Raw genomic sequence first — 17246 nt, forward strand, 5'->3', positions numbered from 1 at the left:
ATTTCACGTTTTTACATTGTGTTTGAACGAATATTTTAATATTTATTTTAAAAAGGAAAGCATTAAAACTTTTGTTTTCAGTGAATGACAGACAAAATGGAGTTGAAATAAAAGGACGACGCAAGAGAATAAAATGCCCTCAACGAGGTCCTCCTCCTCCTTTACCATTTTCGTGTCCTCCACCTCTCTATTTCGGTATGCCATAAATTTGATGCTATTTTTATTGTCATTTCCATGGCGAGGCAGAATGTTTGTTTAATTTTAAATGCCGACCAAAGGACTTCCCTGTCCTTTCGGGAAACCCTAACAATTAAATACAATTTCGTAAGTCCCGAAAAGTGCGTCGTTGTCACAGCAAGGAAATATACAAGAGAACGGCATAGAACAGGGCGCAGTAGATATACATAAATCATGCACAGTTCTCGAATGCTTCGCTTCTATTTATCAAGCTCAGCGGAATTCTAGGTGGAGGATAATTTAAAATAGGTGGCGGGGAAACCCGGAAATATACTTTTTGCAAAAGTGCATGGAAGCTTGTTTTTGGGCAGCACTTTACTTACTTTAATTTCTCAATTTCCCGCGATTTACCAAGCCGCATCGCATTAGAGAATGGCATCGAAGGCTTTTAGTCGTGAGCGGGAGAGACAGCATTTCCGTTTGCGGCTGGCCAAATATTTGCATTAAATTTGGCCAAGTGGCAACGTTTATTCTGCTATTATACATTTTTTCTGTTCTGCCCCTTTGCTTGCTTTCAATTGCGTTTTTTACCCCCTTTTTTGTGCCACGGCACTTGATTTTCTCATTCTCTATTTCCTCTTCATTTTTCTTCACTCTGCGAGTGTGTGGGGATATTTTTTTAGTTGTACAACAATTTCTTTGTTTGCTCTGTGCTTTCGTGGCGAGTTAATTTCGTATTTCCGCTCATTTAACTGCATTTCCCCCTGCCTTCCATCTCCATCTACCCGGTTGCCATGGGCCGGCTCAAAGTGCCGTGAAGTTGTTTTGGCCGCAGGAAGTTCATTTGTAGAACAGGCAACAGAAGCGAAAGTCATATGAATTTCCAGAGAAGAGCCGGCTATGAAGTGCCACTCGGAAGAAGTAAAAAAGAGTTTAACTTCAGTGTATACACAAAAACAATTCAACAGTAAAATATATATATATTTAATAAGTCCAAATGGAATCCGCCGTACGAAAGCGCAGAATTTCCTTTCTGCAGAACAATGTGAGTGAATATTCCAGGAAAATTCATCCGCCAAAACTAATCATAAACTTTTTAGAGACATGCCGATAAACGGACACGCAACTTGTCAACAATATCACCTCCCAGCACTCTAGTTCAAACAGTAAAGAAACCCGTCAAGAAGTTCTCTTCGGATTTAGCCAATCTTCCACCGGTTCCCGCAATCGATGCTTTTCAACGAGGCTACCAAGTAGAATCGATATTGGACATGGTACAAAACACCCACAAGGAGCAATTCCTCTACATAAAGTTTACGAGACTCATTGAACCCGAGTTGGTTCCTTTGGAACTGGCCTTGCAGCATGTTCCCCATCTGCTTTCTGATTTCTACAAGGAGTACGTCCAGGCCTGGCAGAAAATGGAAAAGCAAATGGAATGATGTATCACCTTAAAATTGAAGAGAGAAATTAAACACAATTAATGGAGTATGAGAAGTGCGAAACTGCCTCACATTTATGACGCATCCTTTTCTGCAGTCTCGCGTCGAGTTTTAAATAATTTTATGCCTATTTGGCTCGTACAGCTCGCAAAATTTCACACCTCAGCCATCAAAAGTTGAGGCGGACGTGCGTGCCAGAAGTTTTTGCCATCCGCAAATAAAGGATACAGAAAATGTTTAAGCAGGGGTGTAGAGATCACTTTTTGAATGGGGGTTGTTGGTTTCTTCATTACTTCATTACTTTATGTGGTAAAACTTGTGGTAAAACTTGAATTTTGAATTTGAGAAACATATTTTATTTTCCTATTCAAATAGATCATTTTAACTTATCACATTCTTTTGAAAATTTCAATTTAAAATTAATTTTCTACTCAATTTTTTTTATTTATTTCTTAAGCCCCCTTTATTTTGCTTCCCTGAATAGCCTCATAAAAATTATATGTCAAGCGCAAAATCTCGGGCAAAGCGAGTTGGCGAGAAAAATTGCTTAAAGATGCAAGATACAAAAAGCTGAATGAAATTTTCGAAGAGAAAGGCAAACCGATTCTAAAAGCAAGGATGCGAATGTAAAATGCATGTGCAGTGGATGCGGATCTGAAGGAAAGTGCGAACGTGAATTTAAAATGATGTGCATGCGAGGAATTCGATTATTTAATATGAGAATTTGATTCAGCATCTCTGCTGCGAGTTCGGAGTCTTTGGCAGCAGGTGCACTTCCCCCTTCATGGAGACTTTACGACGACCAACTGTGCATCTGGGCATCTGCATCTGCATTTTTATGTGTGTGCGGGTGCGCAGTATATTTGTTTAACTTATGTGTGTCGGATTCCGTTCATTGCGCGTACTACCCCCTTTTACCCGCCACTTTCACTGCCCTTTCACCCTTTCACCTAAGATGATGGCATAACATAGCTTTGCCTTTCGCCGCCCCTGTTGCAAGCCAGCTGTTGACTTTTATTGTGGCTTGACATTAATTTGTTAAGTGCACCATGGCTGCCTGCCCCCAAAGTTGATGCTGCCACGCCCCCAGAAAACCTTGTAACAGCCAACTGGGGACGAGAGAAACATGAAGGTGAGAAACTTGACTGTCGGCAACATCTTTGCACTGAGCTATAAGATTCTCAAAATTGTAAATTAAATGGCGGCTAAAGCAATTAAAGCATATAAACCGAATAATTTCAATAAACAAAAATACGTTTCTATGCCCATGAATAAATTTTTATTTTAATATTTCTATCGAATGATTGCGTTTGTTTTTATTGCAAATATATTATTTCTTTATTCTCTGTGCCTTTGCTCAACCCTGTCAAGGTTAACCAAAGTTTTTGCCATGGGTTCCAGTCTCGGAATTGGAGCAGGACTTGCGGTCAGAAGCCCCAGTGTCGTTGTTTTTAATTATGTCCAATGCACTGTGAAAATGCTTAAAAATGCAAATTATGCGCCGCAAAATCCACCGGCTGCAAAATGCTACCCCATAATTTATGAGCCACATGAAGACCACCGCCATCCCCGACCGTCGTGCGTTCATTTTCTGCATCACTTCCGTTTCCGCCAATTCCCCTCGACGGCCATCGCATTATGTTGTTGAACATTCGGCTTGGTGTCATCGACGACCCGATGTCGACTGTTGATACAAGGCGTCTGATATGGGTAATCACGGGAATAAATACACTCCCGGCCAAGACTTTATGAAATTTTGCACACGTGACTGGGGATAATAAATTAGATGATGAGATTAAAGTTCTTAAGATACACACTCATAACTATTTAAATCGTCAGATTACATTTTTCATTAGTATAAATATTCATATTAATTAAAAAGTTTAAAATTTTTTAGTTTCTTGAAGAAATTAAGCTTTTGAAGTTATAAATTTCTCATAGCGAAATTAGTCTGTAATGCTACAGGCGCCGATGTATCCACACACCACCTAATCGTAACAGGAACTCGCACACATTCATGCATGGACACTCGTAGTCGGATGAACACAATATTTGTTTAATTAGCTCGTATTAATGCCGTTGCAAGTGCAAATAGAGGTGGCAGATCATTATGGGAGACGCCAAAGAGCCAATCAGCCATTGTTATTGGCCATTGTAGTCGGGTTGGCCACTAAACACACCGGAACTCACCGCCCACACTGCCCCCTCTCATTTCGACTCCTGTGCATTTCCACCGATGACCCACTATTCGATTTTCATTTTCATCGCCTATTGATTCAGAAATCATTTGCCTCTGCCCGCAACAAATCCGCTTGTGAATTCAATTGTGGCGCTTATAATATTGTGCAACGACTGCCAGCACCACGCTGGCAGTTTAATGATGTGATTTCTGTTTTTGTGCACTGGGGATTATGGCGAGCTGGGCTCAAAGGTTGAAAGGAATTCACTCTGAGAAACATTTCAGATCGCTCAGCAAACTTCGTTCGCATTGTTACTCACTTTTCCGACACGCACACAATCAGAGTCAAAATGGCCTGCAAAAAGAAAACCAAACTGTGGGAACCAATGACCAAGGATGAATTGAAGTCCACCACACAGGCGATGCTCGAGGAGGGCGCCAGGGGTTTAAGGACGATTTCTACGCAGCAGAAAAAGCTGGTCAACTTTCAGTCGTTCAATATGGATGAGTGAGTGGAAAATTATGCTGTTTAGGGATATAAAGGGTATATCGGGAAAATGAGAGCAGTAAGAAGTGCAGCTTAAGGTCTTTTACTTCGATACCCGAGCGATATATTGGGACTGTGGATTACTTATGAACATGTGATCTTTTACTTTACTTTTTCACAGTCCCCGGTACGGAATTTCCCTAGTCGAGGACAATATGGAACCTCCCATGTTGTCGAGCTACACAAGGCAATACTCCCAGCCGTATCCAAATCGTTGTAAGCCCTTTGTTGTAAAGACGGAAACACCAGATCCCATATTCAATCGAAAACCGAAAAACGATTTTGAGTTTACCACAGGACTGGATTTTAAGTTTCTCGATGATCACATGCACAATCTTTCCGAATCACGCAAGAAAGTCAACTTCTTCCGGCAATTGAGGTGAGATATCTAATCTTAATCGGTTGCAAAATTCAAAATTTCTTGTGTTACACAGAAATCAATCATTTCTTCAGTATTGACGAGGGCTACAATTGTTCGAGCTAAATTTACAAAACCAAAACTATTAATTTGTAACAATTCGCCTTCATCATCGGCAAAGTCACGCAACGTGGCTCCTATTTTAAGAGCTTTCAATTGTGCCATGATTATAAATTACCCCTCATTATGTTCCGGGAAAAATGTGTCAATTGCATTTTCCATTACCCCTTCGTTTTCGATAGAAATCAATTAATTTTGCATAAATAAACTCGATTGTCAGCGTGGTCAGGGGAGAGCCATGTGCTCGACTATTATTAGGTTATAGCCGGTACACTTTTCTTGGAAAAATAGCAAGCAAATTGCAATTAATAATGCAGAAGGCAGCAAGCCAAGTCCGATACTCGGCCATTGCTGCGATATTCGCCGCGGGCACTGGCATTGCTGCCAATTTGCATAAATGCTAGAAGAGCTCTCCCGTTGGCCAGTGGGATGTCGGGCATGAGGGTGGTGTCAAACTAATGGCAGTCTATGACAGGGATCTGATTTATTATGCACGGTAATTAGTTTGGCCTCCTTAGTGTCCGAATGGAAGCCAATAAACCAGGCTGACATGCCGCTGCATTGATTTTGCCCCGAGGAAAGCGCGCATAAGCGATGGATTTCCTTCTACCGTCCAGCGCCGCAAGCATCGCCCCAATGGAGTGGCCAAAACATAACAATCTCCGGCAGACAGGAGTATGAAAGTCGGTATGAATGTTCCGAAGTGTCAGCCTGCGGAGGAAGGAGCTGTTGCCTGCGCATTGTGACTCCACGGTGCATGCAGAGGACACGCTGTCCTTGCGGTGAAGCTGTTCAACTTTTGGCTGCTTAGATTTGGAAAATTGAAAGGAGGGCATGCAATATTAAATCATTTTCATATATGTATGTTGTACATAGATTTTTATTGATTTTTATATTCTTAATTAATAATTGACCAGCATTACTTACTTAAATTTAAAGCAAGATTGAATTACCTTACCTTTATTCTTAAATAGCTTGAACCATTTTAAGCAATAGAGAAAATATAAATCCAACTAATATAATATTCCCATAAAAGTGATCTATCTATCTATGCTTAGCCCAATAATCTGAAAAGCTGCAGGTAACTGGTTTGACAGTAGAGTGACTCTGAAAATCAACCCGTGTTCTTATAAAAAATCAGGTTTTTGCGACGGTAAGTGAATTGGTCTTATCATCAGTTTTGGCGCAAACAAAAACCAGCTTGCTTGCTTGACATTTTGGCACATTCCTGCCAGACGCCTGCCCACATTCGTCAGCCCGAAGGACAAGTCAGCTGGCAAGGATATGGAGCGGGGCAGCAGTCTGGATGCCGATAAGACCTGTCCCCCACCGAACACCACTGATAAGAGCCAACATTCACCACAGCACATGGGTCCTTACACCAACTAGTAATGCAGAAAGCCACCACACTCCAATCACCAACGAAAGCCGGCTCTCTCATGTGCGACTGCGTTGCCCTCTCTCGGGTTATCCTTCGGCTCTGATAAGACCCTGCTTCGGGCGATGGCCGACGACCAGTTCGGGTCACCTGCTGGCGTAGCTCGTTGCCCAAAGTCAGTTTACTCGGGAGCGCGGCGGAGTTCGTTTAGCAGCGGGCCAACGGTGCGGATACTTGACTTGGGCCAGAGCTGCCAACTGAATGTGTGAGGTGCCAGTGACGACGAGGACGAGTGCTAATCTCGACAATCGGGCTGTGTTATTTAGCAGGCAAGCGGCAGTCCTACCGCAGATCAAAAGTTTCGAAACACCCAAAAGTGCCAAGCAAAGACGGCTCAAACAGAAATTACAAAAATAAATAAAAATACATATATGAAACCCAGTCAGAGCTCATGTGTGCGCGTGCATGTGTAATTAATTTTTGGCATTTAAATTGGCCGACACCGGGGCTTTAAATCAATTTGACAAATTTGCATTTTTCTGGTGGGCGCAAAAAAGGGAAGGCCGAGCAAGGGCAATTTCATTTACAAATTACAAATTGATGTGGCGCCCGTGGAAGGGCCCGAAAAACAGCAGCAATCAAGGGTCGTCAAAGGGGGATTGAGGATGAAGGACAACGAGGGAGGCCTGCCAAATGTCCTTACGGCGTTTCCTTTATTCCCTTTTCGAAATCGTTTGTCTGATAGGCAGCAACGTGTTTGGCTCGGAGGATTAAGTGGATTACGGGGGTCGTCTTAAGGATTAGTTCTTGGAAATGTGCAGGCTATCAATTGACGGGTATCCTTGAGGAGTAAACTTTTAAATCAGCACCAAGCCCCAAGTCTTAATGCTTAATAAGTGGATCCTATACGAAGACGATGTATTTATCGATCGATTATTCGATCCTCATATCGAATTGCTATAAAAGAAGAGAAAATTATTTTTAGTCACTTTTTTAAATCAATACATTTCATTTCAAAACGGGAAAACGCTTTTTTATTTTTTTTTATTTCTACCTTAAATATGTTTTTATTAATATGTCATTTCATTTGTTTTTTGTGTCTATCTATCTAAAAGGCCTTATTAAAAATACTGCAATCATTATTTCCCTTTTCCTTCTTTAAATATCTTAAAATGCATGCAACCTCTGTAACTTCTTTATTGCTTTGGAGGAATTAATGTTATACGCCAACTTGCCGGCATTAAAAATTTCATAACTGATTAAAATACTTTAATACTATATTGCAACCCATTTCCCATCTTACTTGCTTTATGTGGTGCAAAGAAATCTCGCATTTACACTACAACGAAGAAAGCTGAGAAGAGGAAAATGGAAAATCGGGGAAAGCTGTGTGGCAGCAAGGAGTAATAATAATAATAGGAACAAAATAAAAGGAATGAGCCAAAGAAAAATGTCTGAAACGTGCCTCGTATGCAAATATTTGCAAAACGCAGACTAATAAGTGGAAGAAAAGACAAGCGACAAAAGTGGCCGGGGACAATGGGCCACGTCAGGAAGGAGAAACTCGACGAATGTCTAGGTGTCAATGTGCCGGTGGCAAGTTTTGTACCCCTCTTCATTTTAAAAAAATTCCCCCAGGGTGTTTGGTGCATATGAAAAATACGCTACTTTTTTTCATAAATTAAAGAATCATTTCTCCCCCATTTATAACAATAACAGAAGTCTGTCGACAACCTCGACACTCCTAAAAAATTCTCATGTGCTCTCGCCTTCAAATGGGAAAAATGAAATAAATTTCATTGCATAATTCATGGGGCATCGGGGAGCAGGGGCAAGACAGCCGCTTGCCATTTTGTATGGTCATAAATCTTTTGGCATATGGGCTGCCATTTCGCATCATCATCAGCAGCGAGAAAGAAATGTGAAATCCGTAAAAAGCACACATGGAAAATATTTTAAAAATTAAATTTTTATTGTTCTTCCTCATCGTTAGCCAAATGCCCATAAACAATTCATCAAAAAGCGAGCAAGCAAACGAAAACAAACAACAGATATTGTTTACAATTGCCTAAAAGGGCAAGAGACAACCAAATAAAATAGTTTGCAAATTCATTCCATGACAAGTGTCTAAAACAATAAGCACAAAACGTTTTATAACTCCCTCTCTCTCTATCACAAAATACAAACAATGAACGGCAACGGCAGCAACACCAAGTGCAGCAGCAGCAACAACACGGCGGCAACATCAACATCGTCAGCAGCAGCAGGTTCAGTCAGTCGGTCATCAACGAAAACAACAATGCTGGCTACAACTATGTTCTATGGCTAATACAAAAGCTACAAACAACAAATCGCCAACAACAACTAAGCCAAAAGTTCGCCAAAGCATTTGATGCTAAAAAAACAACAAGAAACCCTACACAAACAGCAGCAGCAGCCACATCAACATTGGCAACACTTTTACGAGTTGCAAACTACCTTGTACAACGAATTTTTATTATTGCACAAGGTAAGCCCTGGCCTTTTGCTACATTTTATTTAGAGTTTACTGTAGGGGGCGGCAAATTGATGTCCTTGGTCACCTTTGGCTGGCAAATCGAGCAGCAAAATTTAATAGTAGTTGCTCCATTTTTCAGGGGTTGACAGAACCTGACCTATCGCAATTTCAGATGAGTTGACCGTGCACAGAACTTTGTTCTTTTCTGCAAACAGTTTGTCAGAAGCAGAGGGGCGGAATACCTGCAACCAAAATTACAATAAAGTAAAATTTACTCATTTTCAAAAAATATATTTTTTGTGAAAAATATAAAATCATTCAAATATTATGCATACTTTTCTTATTTGTTGCTTTCAAGTCCTGATTAAATGATGCCAACAATTAACTATGACATATGACTTTTGTTTGCCAAGCTGTGGGAAAAAGTTTCTTACTTTCTACCATTTCCAAGGGAAAAATGATAGATAATAATTAAAGTATGTGCCCTCAAAACCATAATCCAAAGGCCAACCCTGACTTGCCAACCTCCTTATAATGTGACCCAAAACTTGTGGCCAAGGAAAGTGCTTTCACCGCACTTTATATATTGGCCGAGGCAATTCACTCGCTCGCAGCTCAATTAGCCCCCTTATCAGGCAGTCTGTAGTTGGGATCCGGGCAAATCCCCGTAATTAAATGCAAGCCACATGCTTGGCTGACTAACCCACATCCTGCAGCAGAACCCCCACCGCCATCACATTCCGCATTCCCCTCGAACCGAAGCACTTGTCCGACATACATCATCTCGCAGGCGGCGGAAAATCGAAAGAAAAACGCTGACAGGCGAGCGAGTGGAAAAAGTTGTTCAAGCTAGCAGTGAAAATGCCGTTCAGCTGCCGCATGGCAATCCCCTTTTAATTTTTCATGGCTGCCTCGCTCAAAGTCAAAGCAAACACGAGCACGAACTAAAAGTCGGAGGGCTATGAAATGCATATGCATATACTGTAAGTCATACTTAACCCATCGCAAACACATTTCCCGGCACTCAACTTGGATTTTGACTTTGCTCATCTTTCATCTCGTGTCCAAAATTCAAAATTCCCATACGCTGAGCGTGAAAAATGGCTCGAGATGGGCAAGAGCATCCACGCTCCCCGTCTCCGCTGACCTGCCAGCCGATCAAATATTTGCATAGTAAATGGTTTTTATTATTAACTGTGTAAACCTCCATCTAAGAGGCTCCATCTTCGCAGCTGCTTTCTGTTTTTCGCTGGTGTCCAATTTTCATAAAAAACGCCGTAACAAAGTTGTTAAAATATTTGCCAAACTCCGTTTAAGTGGGCTGCTTAGCCTGTGTTGGCTGGTCAGCAGTTGCCCATCCGGCGTATACGTTATACACAGGAATCAATTAAATCATCTGCATGCTTTTAATTAAAATTCTCGTTGAGTTACATAATTGAGTCAGCCCATTTGTTCCAGAGCTTTCTTTGGGTATGTTCGTTTTATGAGACAGATAAATAAATTCAAACATATGTGCTAGAAACTGCCTAATGAAGTTTCATCATTAAAACTTACAAAAGTTCAAGATGAATGACCGTAGATTTTTTTTTGTTTTGTAACTTTAAATTCGTGTTAGACAACTTTAAACTCTTAAATTTTTAAACTTTGTTTTAAACTTAAATATAATTAATATTAAAAGCATTTGACAACAGTGATTCATATCATTTTGCGTATCAGAAATTAAAATAGCAACTTAAATTTTTATAATTATTGGATGCTAGGTAGCTCAGAGTCGTTAAGATCTTTTTGAACCCATCAAAGTTAACACGCTTGTGCCCACTTTTATGCCATGCCCCTTGTGGCCAGCCGTTTTCATTTTTTCCCCATTTCTGATCCCCACCAACACTCACGTAAATAAAGCGCGAAATTTAAAGCTTGAATCTCATTAAAATGGTTTTATTGCCAAGGCAAATGGCGGCGGAGAAAGGGTCGCAATGGTTGGGGAGGGATGCGAGATGCTTCCAATTCGTTACACATTTATTTTTCACCCATCCATAGTTTCATTCCAATGGAGTCGACGCTGCGGGTGTCAATTTCATTGCACGCTGCTCACTTTGAAGTTGGCCAAAAGGGGAAGAGATTGTGGTTGGGTGCGGTGGGGCTTGAAGTCGAGGGAGATACAGTTGCCTTAGCACAATTGAAATCGATAGCAGAAGAGTGAAAAACTACGGGGCGTGTTGGGAAAACCGCTCAAACTCAATTTGGAACCTTCCATATATTTGCGCTCGTCCTTTTTTGGTTACCCATTTTCCGGAGGAGGGGCGAACCAATAATTTTCATTCCAACTTGGCATTTTTTGGCGGCTGCCAGACGCAGCACAAGCAGATGACTTCTTGCCTGCTTCGGGAGGGGATTTTCCAAAGGCTTTCCAGCTGCCTTCGAGAGAAAAAACCGTTTAAGTGGAAAATTACTCTAAAATAGACACAAAATGCTATTTGTGGATGACTGGCCAACTGGCAGCAGGGGGCATTTATTTCTCATGGTGAATGGAACGGAAAAGTGCGGTAAATGGGTGAGAATATTCCGACCTGTTCCTGACGTCATGAACTGGTCGTTGTGCCAGCCAATGCACTTGGGTTGAATGGGTTTAGCTAAGTGGAGTGGAATCGATGGAACACATGCGGCAGTCAATAAAGACGTTTGGGGATAATTCGAAGCTTGCCTTTCGTAAACGAGAATAAGTGAATTTACCGAAAAATATTATTATTATATTTCGGAAAATAGGCGTATTACCCAGGATCAATTTAAAAACTAAATATTTCAAGCTCAGTCTGCAGCTCAATGATATGCTTCTCTGGTGAAAATATACTTTCCAAATTTTGATGTAAATGGTACGTAGGCTTATCCCATTTTCATCTCCTCCCCAATCGGATACATTTAATCGGCGTTCTTTTGGCAGCTCTTCGACAAATATTTTTGTACGTTTTTCCATTTCTTACATACATATACACTCGCAACAAGAAGAGCCCATTAAAGCATCATTCAGCCAGTGACAGCCTCGTTTCGTTTCCTCGATTTTTCCACTTGACAGTTCATTTTGCAGTGAGTGACATCAGCGGAAAACAAATGGCAGAAATAAAGAAATGCCCAGATGCAGATTTTAAAGGGCCATAAAAAATGCAGCAGATCCAAAATAGTTCAGGCAGAAGTGGTATGCGATGAGCCATTTAATTGTTTTGGGAGTAGCAGTGGAGAATACAAGTTAGAGTAAAGTGCAATTTTTGTGTTGACACTTGTCTGTAGTGAAAAGGGAGGGCAGAGTGCAGCTGCAACAATCAAAAGTAAATACAAATAACAAGTTTTGTGAGGCAGCCACTTATGCATGCCCCATGTCCCATGTCCTGAGTCCCAGACAAGATGCGACACTGAAAGAGACGGCAGCTGTGAAGGAGACTGAGACGGCAGACTGGGCTCAAAACAACAAGGCAGACAGACCGTGACTGCACATATGAAAGTTGAGGGGCAACGGAGCCGGTGCATGAGCAGGCTCATCATCATCCTCATTATCTGCAGCCGAGCAAAACAAATCCTTATGCCACTACATATCCTTGTGCGCTTGTCTATGTCCTGGCTTATGACCCCTCATTCGTCCTTCGTTCATTCTATCTTCCTGGCAAAGGGACAATGCGATTCTTCTGCACTTTTTCCTCTGCTCGCTCGTTTTCAAGTAAAATCCTTTTGGCTCAGCATTTGTATGCCCATCATAAAAAGGACAACAGACGAGAATGCAACCCCCCGCCCACCTCTTGGTCTGCCCACAGTTCCACCATTCTGAGTAGTTATTTAGGTAAATATGAATACGTGCATGTCTCTGCGAAATGCAAAATAAACCCGAAATGCACTTCCGCCTTAATGCGTTTTGTTTTGGACAAGGGACAAGCCGAAATGGATATTAGTTTGGTTGATCCCGGGAAGCCCTGGTAATGCCAATCCCCCCATAATTGCGTGCTATGACCCCATAAACCCGGGTCCGGATCCCGGATCGGGGGGCAAAATGTGAGAAATTGCTGCAAGTTGGCAGCTTTTACGGCACGTACCCGACTGCTGCTCCCAATTTCCGCCAGAAATATAGCACCAGCAGAAGTTCGCCTGGAAATGCAAAGTCTCGGGCATTGCAATATGAATGGCACTCACCATACGGAAATGATTTCGCAAAGCTGTGGGAATTGGACCCCAAATGGATGCTCGTGGGTTCCCAATGGCAGGCGTATCTGTTTAATTAGCAATTTTAGCTATTATTGGATTGATATTTGTTGCTTTGTATTGGCTATGTTTTGAAGCCTTATTTTTTTTAGTCAAAAATCCATTTCATATGCTTATATATATCATATCAGATATTTTAAGACTGCTAAATGTGCATAATTCAAAACTAACTCGACTATAACAGCACTCACTTTAGTCGACATTTATGTCAGCTGGTGTTTACGTTAAGTGCCCCTTAATTTTGAAGCTTTCCCACCTCGTCAATTCTATTAAATCTCCCGCAAGTTGATCAACGACATGTCCCGGCTGCATAATCAAGTTAACTTCTGCCAGGCCCGTTTTCATTGCGAGCACCTGCAAAATGGTATCCAGATGGGGCAGGGATGTCCTTCTGACTAACTACGTTTCGGAGTCACATTCGCACACCAACTCACTTCTTGCTCGACTAATTCAGGTTGGTCGTGCGTGTTTTAGTTTCTGTGTCAACGTTTCGTCGTAATTTTCCCTATCTAACCGCATCAAGTGTGAGTGTGTGTGTGTGCGTTTTATGGGGGTATCCTGCGTCCTACATCCTGGCATTTTGCTCATCGCTCTCATTTCGCCGCTTCATTCCGGGCGTAGAGTCTGCTCGGTTCTACCAATTAAGTAAAAAATATAAAACGCTGTCAAGGACAAACAAATGTGCATTTTAATTAAATTTTTAGCTTGAGCGCGTGCCATTTCTTGCCACTCATTTTTGCTGGCTCCTTTGCATCCCTTCCTTCTTCTCGGGCCATTTAAAAATTTGCGAAAATGCGTTTTGCATGCAATGGCAAAGGGAATATCAAGTATACGCCGTGTAGCCTGTCATAAATCACTTTGCCCGAAATGCTACCAAAATTGTGCGTCTGCTAGATGGCCGCTGGGCGTGGTCTAATGTAACACTAACTGTAACTGTGCCAAATGCCCAAGCACTAAATAAAATGGCTACGTGCAAAGTTTTTGTCCAAAAGCAGCAGATGTAGCAGCAAGTAGCAAAAACAAAAAGAAGCGAAATAACAGCAACCGGCAGAACAAACGGTAGGGAAAACAAACAAATGGAAACAAAAATATAAGCAACTTGCCATGGAGTGAAATTCCATTTCCCAGCCAAGGAGTGGAGTGGCGTGAAGTGATAAAGCGTGCCGAGTAAGAGATACATATTAATTGCTCTTCTGCCACAGGAGCACCAACAACTCTGTCTGTTTTTGTGTTGAAATGCTAAACAGCAAAACTCGTGTTTGTTGCTGTCGCTGGGAAATCTGAAAGCAAGCAGAGCAGGAAAAGCGGTGGAAACTCGAGCAGAAGCTCGGAAGAGGAGACAAGACCAGATGGCTGTCAAGGATCGTAGTTCCAATGCTACTGACTTCAGTTTCTTTTGAACATACAACCGATTAGAATAAAACATAATTCATGATATATTTAAAAGTCAAAAATTTTTAAAAGTTGTGCTTTAATGGAAAAGGTTAAATAAATAAATCTTGGTCGTTTTGATCATAAAAAATAAAAATCGGGCTTCTTTATATATATAGGATGATATAAGGATAGTCGGAAAATTCATTTAAAATATTATATAAGAAATCACAGTTTCGTCCTTTGATCATAAAGTGTTATAATTCGTAATAAACCAATATTATTTATAATACAGCTCAATGACCATCTCTAAAGATTATATTAATACACGTTTCTGCTTAAGACAAACTTCTGGCTGCTAATTTACGCAGCCCCAAAGTTGACCCAAGATGCCTGATTTAACCAGTAATCCCTTGCCGAGATTCCGCGCTCCTCATTTGGCTTTATTCAAGCCGCGCTCTTTGTCGCATCAAATTCAATTCGCCTCAATCAAAACTTATCCCTTTCATGGCTGCCACAAAGCATTTGCTTTCGCCCTAACACTTGGGGCAACTCCCTCCATTGGCCATGTCATTTGCAATTGCATCATTGCGGAAGGAGTCATTCTAGTCCTGTCGTGCTTGCGCTTCTCCCTTGGCGTCTCTATCGCTGCAACGTTGTCTTGTTGAATTATAGCACGCTACGCACTTAATCATTTGCGTTTTCCCAGCCACATCCGAAAAGTTTTTGCATGTCTTGGGTTTAGTCCTATGCTAAGTTGTTGCTGGCAGGATTGCTCGGCAACCGGAGCAACCGCAAGGGAGCAGGACGCGAATGTTGTCCTAGTCAGAGTCTTAGTTTTAGTTTTGGTTATTTGTGTGCGTGTTGCGAGTCCTTGTCAAAAGTAAGCAAGTGTCGCGGCGGTTATCTGCCATCTTCTTCCCACAATTTCGAAGACTGGGACTCCCCCAGTTTTCCTAGTTTTCCGTTTGGTGGGTCAACATTTCACAGCGCCAGCAACCACAATGAGCCACTTGAGGAAAGTTTGCGAAAAACGAAAACGAATTTAACTAAGAACTTTTGACGTTTGGCGACTGCAACCGCAGAAAACATTTTCACTCGGGGGAGAGTCAATAGAACGGGTTTAGACAAAAACCAACCGAGCTGCGTGGGAAATTTACACTAAGCGCTTCATGTGTTGGCCACTGGTAATCTTGTGGAAGTGTGTATCTTCTTTGGCCAAAACTTTCATGGATATACACTTTTAAATGGCAATGAACAGTTTTTTCCGCCATTATGAAAAGTACTTGGGTATATAATTCCAAATTATATCATTGGTATATTAGTTGTTTTGTTCGAAATATATATTTATTTAAATTTATTGTATTTTAGTTAAGTTTATTATTAGTTCCAGTTTAGACTGGACGGTTTATGTTGGTCATAGTTCCAGTGTAGAGTGGACTGTTTTAGTTGGGCATACGTGTCGTATGATTAATATTAAAGTTTTCACCCGAGTGCGAATTAAGCTCGGCCAGTGAAAGTCGGAAAACATAAGTTTTTGTGCGGTAGTGAGCGGAGGAAAAGCAGACGGCAGTCAAAGACACGCAAAAGGTTGCCCCAGTATGGACAGAGGGAAAACAACAAATGGCGGTAGAGGCGGGGAAATGTTGCCGACTGTTGGCAGCGTTTAAATCAGATAAACACTCTTTGCTTTTCCTTCGTGTTGTTGCTGATGTTTTTCTTGGTATTGCGTTGTTTTTTTATGCGGGTATGTGTTGTTTGGGGGCGTTTTTTGGGCCGAGGGTGTGCCAATCTCTGGCTGGTGTTACAAAGCTGCAGGCGGCAACTTAATTTCTCCTCATTTTTGATGCTGGCAAAAAAATCCAGAATAAATAAGACGTTTGCTGTATTTATTGTTATTGTTGTTTTCTTGCTGTTGCTGCTGCAGATTTTTTTTATGCCAGCCCTCCAAAAATCTCAAGTTTGGCGGAAGCCCTTTACTCCCCAAAGAGCTTTCTTTTTTATGGATGTGGGGTTTCTTTTTTGCTTGTGTAAGCTTATTAATTCATAAGCTTAGTTCTTTGTTTAACAATTTTTCATACATCATGAGTTTTCACGTTGACGGAATGCTCAGGCAATTGCGAAGAAAATTTGAGAAGGGGAAAGCACTGATGATAATGCGATTGCGAATTGATTACAGCTGAGTACACTCGCCGAATGGAATGGGAATATCCTTTTGAACGGAAAACAAATACATTTTATAGACGTTGACTTTGTCGGTTCATTCATTAAGGAACTTATTACATTTTCCAGATTTTCAAATAGCTAAACATTAATACAAATAAATTTGGCTAGAAAGGGGGAATGAGCTGTTCAAAATTAAATATTTGGCTGAATAGAAATTCCCTATTATCCTGAAGAATATTTAAAGGGTGTCTTAGATGTATCCAAACGTTTAATAACCTAGCAGTCACGCATTTATCAGACGACACATTCCATCACGAAACAATCATCGAACGTCAAGATATTGAAGGACATCTATCAAACGAGATTTTACAACATCCGTCACGATACGTTGCTCAGATACAAAGATACTATTGCTGCCAGGGTCGCCAATCGACTTTTTCGGCTTTTCCACAATCGCATTTCCTGATTTCAGACTTTCAACTCACTGCGCTCACTCAATTGCAAACCATATTTCAATTTTATTTTATTATCACAGAACAGAGCGGATACAGCGATATCCTTTACTTTTATTGTATTATAATGCGGACCGATGGGCGTTCACAAGGCTTCGTCCTTAAAACCGTTGCCGCTTGCCATCGTTCCCCTTGCCTACGCATACACTATGGTCCAAGGATCTGAATATGGCTTTTTGGGCCAAGTTATTGATAGTTATGACACGCCCACACACACAGATGGCGGCCCACTTTTTGATTTGACCACAATTCACATT

At 41.3% G+C, this 17246-nt stretch overlaps 3 protein-coding genes across 6 annotated transcripts in view; all 3 read left to right on the top strand.

Annotated features, from left to right (window-relative positions):
* The first annotated feature begins 1061 nt into the window (after positions 1-1061).
* Positions 1062-1860, top strand: LOC6732432. The gene is made up of 2 exons (XM_002079517.4): positions 1062-1222; positions 1278-1860. Exons 1-2 carry the CDS (start codon positions 1175-1177, stop codon positions 1617-1619), a joined length of 390 nt encoding a protein of 129 aa, XP_002079553.1. The 5' UTR covers positions 1062-1174; the 3' UTR covers positions 1620-1860.
* Positions 1861-4072: 2212 nt separating this feature from the next.
* On the top strand, positions 4073-5008 carry LOC6732433. 2 transcript variants are annotated; one of them, XM_016180181.3, is made up of 3 exons: positions 4073-4306; positions 4467-4724; positions 4799-5008. In XM_016180181.3, exons 1-3 carry the CDS (start codon positions 4149-4151, stop codon positions 4827-4829), a joined length of 447 nt encoding a protein of 148 aa, XP_016025082.1. In that variant the 5' UTR covers positions 4073-4148; the 3' UTR covers positions 4830-5008. The 2 variants fall into 2 exon arrangements, with proteins under 2 accessions (XP_016025082.1, XP_016025081.1); XM_016180180.3 differs by having other exon boundaries at positions 4077-4306; positions 4780-5008.
* Positions 5009-6369: 1361 nt separating this feature from the next.
* LOC6732436 overlaps positions 6370-17246 on the top strand; it is a 31212-nt gene continuing 20335 nt past the window's right edge. Inside the window, exons 1-2 of one of the 3 annotated variants that reach the window (XM_039293222.2) lie at positions 6370-6670; positions 8195-8710. The gene's annotated coding sequence lies outside the window, so the exon portion shown is untranslated. The remainder of the gene's footprint in view (positions 6671-8194; positions 8711-17246) is intronic. The other 2 variants (XM_039293224.2, XM_016180182.3) reach the window with 2 other exon arrangements.

The sequence above is a fragment of the Drosophila simulans genome, chromosome 2L, assembly GCF_016746395.2.
Source record: "Drosophila simulans strain w501 chromosome 2L, Prin_Dsim_3.1, whole genome shotgun sequence".
Classification (NCBI taxonomy): Eukaryota; Metazoa; Arthropoda; class Insecta; order Diptera; family Drosophilidae; genus Drosophila; species Drosophila simulans.

Bases quoted from the DNA above. Each gene is read 5' to 3' on its own strand.
- LOC6732432 (XM_002079517.4), top strand. From the start codon at position 1,175: ATGGAATCCGCCGTACGAAAGCGCAGAATTTCCTTTCTGCAGAACAAT. The intron at 1,223-1,277 runs GTGAGTGAATAT...TAAACTTTTTAG, and splicing joins TTTCCTTTCTGCAGAACAAT to AGACATGCCGATAAACGGAC.
- LOC6732433 (XM_016180181.3), top strand. From the start codon at position 4,149: ATGGCCTGCAAAAAGAAAACCAAACTGTGGGAACCAATGACCAAGGAT. The intron at 4,307-4,466 runs GTGAGTGGAAAA...ACTTTTTCACAG, and splicing joins CAGTCGTTCAATATGGATGA to TCCCCGGTACGGAATTTCCC. The intron at 4,725-4,798 runs GTGAGATATCTA...TCATTTCTTCAG, and splicing joins AACTTCTTCCGGCAATTGAG to TATTGACGAGGGCTACAATT.